This window comes from Thamnophis sirtalis, unplaced genomic scaffold (genome assembly GCF_051295495.1).
Source record: "Thamnophis sirtalis isolate CommonGarterSnake01/CBP01778 unplaced genomic scaffold, rThaSir2_p1.2 scaffold_5, whole genome shotgun sequence".
In the NCBI taxonomy this organism is placed as follows: Eukaryota; Metazoa; Chordata; class Lepidosauria; order Squamata; family Natricidae; genus Thamnophis; species Thamnophis sirtalis.
The window spans coordinates 105,376,443-105,383,681 of NW_028261385.1; the positions used below are offsets into that span (position 1 = coordinate 105,376,443).

Sequence of the window (7,239 nt, forward strand, 5' to 3'; positions counted from 1 at the left end):
CTATTACAAGAAATGAAGATACGAATTATGCACAAGAGTAATATTTGTAAGGCTGTGATGCAGGAATTCCATCTTACTGAATTTAATCTGAAAATGCCCAGAATTGCACTACAAACTAGTACATTTTTGGAGGTAAAATTATGACTTTCTATACATTTATTAAGTTACAGTATCTCTGTATCTATTATGTGAAGAAAAATCTTTCTTAGAAATTATTTTGGTTGAGGGGTGGTGGAATCCATTGCTCAGTTTATCATGAATATGTTGTTCATTAAGTGTACAGAGATTAATAAAAGCAAAGAAGCAGAGGGTTAGCAGTAATCTCTAATGCTCGAGTATTATACAATTCAATGGACAATTAGTGGTTCTCTGATGCTAAGCATTTTGTATGAAAGTTCTCCAAATATATTGCTTCTTCTGAATCAATACAATACGTCAGAAACTGCATAACTCATCTTCCTTGTATGAAAGATCATAATGCAAAATGAGGAAAAAGAGCATTATGTTCATTGAATTCCTGAAGAGCAATACTGTATCTTGAATTATGATTATGATGATGGGATACTGTGTGCTTCTAAGTACAAAAAAACACAAACTTATTCCAAGTTACCTATTATATTTTAAAAATAAATTGGCACATAGTCCAATAAAACAGTAAAGCAGCAGTAGAGTATAGCAAATCATGAGAATGTGGGTTCTAGTCTTTAGGCATGAAAGCCATTTGGGTGACCACGGGCCAGTCAGTCTCTCTAAATTCAGTTCACTTCACAGGGTTATTGGTGTGGGGAAAATAGGAGAAAGAAGAAGTTATTAGATATGTTCTATGCCTTGAGTTATTTAAAAAATACAGGTTTTATTTGTAAATAAAACAAACAACCATTAACACAATTGATCCCAAAAATTGTGTTGCTAAGCAAGACAGTTGTTAAATGAGTTTTGCCTCATTTTAGGACCTTTCTTGCCACCGTTATTGAGTAAATCACTGCAGTTGTTAAGTTAGTAATATGGGTGTTAAGTGAATCTGGCTTCCCCATTGACTTTGCTTGCCAGAGAGTCACAAAAGATGAACAGATGATCAAGGACACTGCAACTGTCATGACTACATGACAGTTGCCAAGCATCCAAATTTTGATTATTTGACCAAAGGGAATGTTGCAATGGCTGTAATTGTGAAAATGGCCATAGTTCACTTTTTTCAGTGCTATTGTAAACAAATGGTTGTAAGTCAAGACTACCTTTAATAAAGGCAGAGTATAAATAAAGAATAAATAAATAAATATTTGATGTACAAAGAAACAGCTGACTTTTATTTTTGCATTAGTAAACCTCCAGATGATATGAAAATTCACTTAATTCTTTGACATTCTTAATATACAAAAAAAATACAAAATGTTGCAGGTATAGAAGTTTTTGGTTGATTGAGTTTCATCTATATTCTGTTTGTATGTTCTGTGTTCCATGCCATATTTTATTTCTTAAATATTTCCTTGAAAAATATAGTTCACTCCAACTTTTTCTTTTTAGTTTATAGTTCTGCAACACAATACTGAGAGTGATGTTCTTTTCTTTGAGTTAATTGTGATTGTGATTCTATCCTCTTGCAGACTCACTTATTTTCCATTTCTCCAGATGAAGCCTAGGATGGATGCAGTGACAATCAATAATAACCAGAGCCTTGGACAAGTTGTGACGGAGTTCATTCTGATAGGATTTCCTCGGGTCCAGGTGTTAGAAATTTTCCTTTTTGCAATCATCTCTATTATTTTCACTCTCACTCTCTTGGGCAATCTGATTATCATCAGTGTTGTAGTAACTGATGCTCATCTCCATACACCCATGTACCTTTCTGGAAATATTCTTCACCTCAGCCATTGTGCCCAAGATGTTGACTAACTTGCTGGCTAAAAAGAAGACCATCTCATTTTCAGCTTGCATTGCTCAGTGTCACTTCTATTTCTTCCTGGGGTCCACTGAGTTGCTTCTTTTGAGTGTAATGTCCATTGATCGCTATGTCGCTATCTGTAACCCACTGCGTTATCCCATCATAATGAACAGCCATGTCTGCATCTCTCTGGTGGCTAGTTGTTGGGTGGGCAGCTTTTTGCATATCCTGTGGCCAACAGTAGTGATATCCCAGCTCCCTTTCTGTGGTCCAAATGTAATCAATCACTTCTTTTGTGACAGCACCCCACTCTTGAAGCTTTCTTGCTCTGACACACAGCTCATTGAACTTGTTGATGTGCTTCTTGCTTCCTTTATGCTTGTAGGCACTCTATTGCTCATCACAGTATCTTACATCTACATTATCTCCACTGTGCTTAGGATCCCATCAGCCACTGGGAGGCGCAAGGCCTTTTCTACCTGTGCCTCACATATCACGGTGGTGACAATCTATTATGGTAGTTCCATTTTTATGTATGCTCAGCCAGCCCAAAGCTCCTCTCTAGAGTTCAACAAAATGGTGGCCATTCTGACAGCTGTGGTGACACCACTTCTAAATCCCCTTATTTACACCCTGAGAAATGAAAAAGTGTGGGAAGCCCTGAAAGGAATGGTGAAGAGGAAGCACGCTTCCCAGAGAAGCAGAGAATTTTTGATATGATTTCTTATCTTCCATGCAAATCCACCTTAATCAATACGAGGTTTGTCATGGATCCTACAAATTAGCTGCTGTATGTGGAAGAGACATGATCTCCATGATGAACCAGACACTGTGTTAATGCTTGGGCTTTATTTTAATCTCCTTTCTTTCTGATGAGATGCTTATGAAGCCAATGAATATCAAAGCCGAATTACTGTAATACTTGAAGCCTAAGCCGAAAGTTCCAGATAACTATTTTTGTTGCATCATAACAACAAACCTGTATTAAGTAATAAAATAAGTTCAGTTGCTGAAAAATAAACACAGTTAAATTTAAATTAAACAATTAGCCTTCTATTTTTTTTTCATTTTTAACTTGTAAATTTTAAACTTTTTTGAATTTTGTTTTACACATGCTTTTAGATATGTTTTTTATTATTTTATTATGTTGTTTGTAAACCTCCCAGAGTCACTTAGGTGAGTTGGGCAGAGTTGAAATATAATAATATAATAAATAAATAAATAAATAAAATCTTTTATTTTTTAAAAAAAAATTGAGAATTTAAAAAAATAAAGAATGGACTAAAAATAAAAAATGAGACATTGGCTTTTTCCCCTTCTGTTATAGTCTATTGGGTGGAAAGTAGACTTTGCGCCTTTCTTTCTTACAGATTTGCTTTTCATTTGTTTGCATTGTTGATAAGTTTTAATAAAAGTCTAAATTGTTTTTAAAAAGGAGCAAAGCTCCATTTGGGAGGAATGCTTATCATTTTGCACAGCATACGATAAAACTACACAGACAGATCAATGAAACTGGGTTCATAACAAATTCTTTTCAGTGTAATTCAGAATGCTGACTCCTTTCTCATTGTAAACACTAGTCCTGTCATGGCTCTAGTAAAGCTAGAGAATGACCCCGAGGAAGTTTTCTTAACCTCCTCAGAGAAAGGAAGAAACCACATAAAATAAAGTTGGACTAGAAGACCTCTAAGGTCCCTTCCAACCCAATTACTCTATGTTCTCTGTTCTAGATATGGTCCTATGTTTGTTCACTGCTTGGATTCTGTCTGACATATAATCTGGTAAAATGTATGGACTGAAGAGTGGAGAAAAGAACCATAACTTTCTCCAAAAGCCTTACCATTCTGAGTGCCCTAACTTTTAGATCCAAACAGTTTTTAAGTTTAAAATCAACACCTGGAATTATATTTAAAAATCAGATCTCCAGCACTGACCCAACCCTTTTGTTTAATCAAAACAAATTGATAGAGTTCCATAAAGAGTACTTTTGATATTGTCAAGTAACAGGTGTTATGGGCAGAGGGATGATGGGAATCTGATCCACTTAGGGAAAGGTACAGTCGCCCTGAGTCCCCCTCGGGGGAAAAGGGCGGCATACAAATGAAATAAACAGTTAAACAGTTAAAAACAGGCAGATAAGCTAGATCTCTCTTTGTTTCACCCACTATGCAGCTGTGTGCTATCCTCCCTCTTATCTGATTATTCCTTAGGCTGCATCTCTTCACCCAGTCTCCCAAGATCATTCGCACATACCTTACACAGGATCACTGGATACTTAATGTTCCAGTTTTCCTTAATTTCTCAGAGACTTTTAGTACCCTAAATCATAATATCCTTCTGAACCAACTGCTGTATAGAAATTGGGAGCCACAGTGGGAGCCACAGTGTTGCAGTGGTTGTCTTGCTGGTGATAGGGGAGAAGCTTTATTCCAAAGTCCCTGGTTTGTAGGGTAGCACAGGGTTCAAAATTCCTGCCCTCCTGTTTAATATTTACATGAAGCTGTGGATGAAGTCATCTGTTGACATGGAGTCAAGTATCATCAATATGTGGGTGATAGCAATAGCACTTAGACTTATATACCGCTTCATAGTGCTTTTACAGTCCTCTCTAAGCAGTTTACAGAGTCAGCATATTTTCCCCAACAATCTGGGTCCTCATTTTACCCATCTCGGAAGGATGCAAGGCTGAGTCAATCTTGAGCTAGTAAGATCTGAACTGCCAAACTGCAGCTAGCAGTCAGCTGAAGTAGCCTGCAGTACTGCACTCTAACCACTGAGCCACCTCAACTCTATACTCGGAACTCTTTCAGAACCCCTGGTAGACCAAATGATATTGTCAAGATCTATTCAGTGCCTGAAAGCTAACAGGGTTTGGATGGAGAAGAGCAAGCTTAAACTCATTTCAGACAAAACTGAGTGACTATGGATTCATGATCCTTCCAGGGTTGAAGATTTTCCATTTTTAATTCTGAATGAGGTTAACTTCCCCAGAAGTTAACCTCATTCATGACTCGTTATATGAGGGACCATTGTTCTCCTATTGTTTTTGCCCTTTCCATAAGATGTTCTACACCTAATAACGGCAGACTGTTGGTGGCGCAATACTGGAAGAAGGAAGACTTGCCTACAACTCAAGAATGGACATTGAAAGTTATAAACCTAGCCGAGATGGCTAAAATATCGGCATATCTTAAAGACCACTCAAATGAGAGATATAAACGAGACTGGAAAAAATGGATTGACTATACACAAAACAAATACGGGACTAAAAAATTCCAGATAGCCTATGCTTAAGATTAGGAATAATTTAAACTGCTCAAAGTTTGTGCAACAGGAAGAAGCTGAGTTCAACGCAGAGATGTTATTGACTTTCTTTTTTAAAAAATTTCCTTTGTCTTAATATATTTTAGACTGTGTTTGTTAAAAAGCTACACCGTGTACGGGCTCTGGGAAGTCAGGGGGGGAAGGGAGGTGGGGTCTTAGGGGGGAGGGGGGATATATAGTATGTGCTAGATTTTAAAGTAACACGATTGCACTTGTATACTGTTGCTCTTTAATTCCAGTGTAAAAATAGGACAAGCTGAATATATTAATAGATAGTAGAAATACACCAAGGATTGGAGGGAGGGTGAGAAGGAAGGGAGGGAGTGTATTGGGAGAGAGGTGTGGTAGAGGGGGAGGGGAAGTAAGGTAGAGGGGACTGATGGTGGGAAGACGGAAAGTTGGAGGGGGGCGAAAGAAAGGATGTATGGAGGGTCGAAGAGGTACATTGGGTTTCTATTTTGGGGGGTATTATTGACAAGAGGAATGGCTGTGTTTATTGTTTAATGTTATATGGCCCCGGTTCTGTACAGTATATGTGTGACTGTACGAAAATGAAAATGGAAAATAAAACACATTTACACCATAAGATGTGATACGGTGGGCTCCCTTCATATTGTATCTATAATTAAACAATGACAGCCTTATAGATCTAAATTATGTAACTAAATATATCAAGAACAATAATATCTGACTAATAGAAATACAGATAATACTTGGGACTAGCAACTCCATCATTAAGTGAAGTAGTTGCTAAATGTACCCACAACTGTACATATAATCAGCTTTCCTTTGCTTTATAGCTTTACAAAGGTCGTAAGTGTGATGATTGATTGTAAAGTTACTTTTTCATCACCATCGTAACTGCAAACAGTCGCTAAAGGAAGGCTACCTGTACCACCACCTTGAAATCCAAATATCATTTCAGGGAGAATGCAGGCCCATATGGAATAGACTGGACCTCAGATTTGATTCAATGTAAATCAGATACAAACAAATGAGAGGATTGTTACCCACAGTTTCACAGTCTGTGAACCATATGAATTGTATTGAGGAACAGAAGACTGTTAAATGGAAAATCAGCCTAATCAGCTTTCTGTAGTGTCCCTTTGCATTCTTCCATTCAACCTAACACCCTCTATTGTTTTATTTCACTCAAATATATCACAAGATAATATTAAATATATCTTCCCCATGATATAGTTCATTTGGCTTTGAATCTGGACCTTCTCTAAGATTCTGATTCTGGACATGGACTCGTGAATGTGCTACTATCCATTATTAAATAGCAGCAGAATAGTATTGCCCTGCATCTATATATATAAAAACAGGTTTGTGTGTGTGTGTGTGTGTGTGTGTGTGTGTGTGTTCCAGCATAACTCTGAAACGCCTCAAGCCGTTTCAACCAAACTTGGTACACAGATGACTTACTCTCTGGGAAACAAATACTGTGGGGGTAAGACACCGCTAAAACGTCTCCGGGGGGGGGGTGTTCTGTTACAATACAGCCTGTTGTGCCTTAAAATGGCTTCTACTGTGCAACACAGTAGTTTCACAGTACTTCACAAGGGGGCTTTGATCTGGATATTTCCCCCCTATAAATAAATATCCAGGCAATACTGGGTTATCGGCTAGTATTGATATATATGTACCATGGCCCATGCTGAGATGGAATATTCACAGTCACTTCCTAGAAGCCAGGTTTACCTTGCTAAATATGTCAGTGCTATAATTCTGCTATAATGAATAAACATTGCTATAATTCATTGGAGAGCACAGATGGAATTATTGGTTAAATATAACTCTTGTGTAGTTCAACATCAATTACTTTAAACAAGACCCTAGAGTTTTCGGGGCCTCATTCTGGAAAAAGTTCAGTTGTTGGAAATTCAGAGAGGACTACAGGGCTCAACACTGGGCCATATCAAGTACTTAATCTGCAATTACCGTTTTACTTTAATAGAAAAACTTTTTAATTAGGCCCAAAGGATTTTTATGATACTTTCTTAATTGGCCTCTAATGTCCCATTTTGAAA

General features: G+C 37.4%; 1 protein-coding gene across 1 annotated transcript; it reads left to right on the forward strand.

Annotated features, from left to right (window-relative positions):
- Positions 1 to 1,629: 1,629 nt before the first annotated feature.
- LOC106544146 (olfactory receptor 6M1-like) lies at positions 1,630 to 2,602 on the forward strand. Its single transcript, XM_014060323.2, is given in 2 exon segments — positions 1,630 to 1,841; positions 1,843 to 2,602. Coding segments are annotated over 2 exon segments (972 nt in total).
- Positions 2,603 to 7,239: the final 4,637 nt, after the last annotated feature.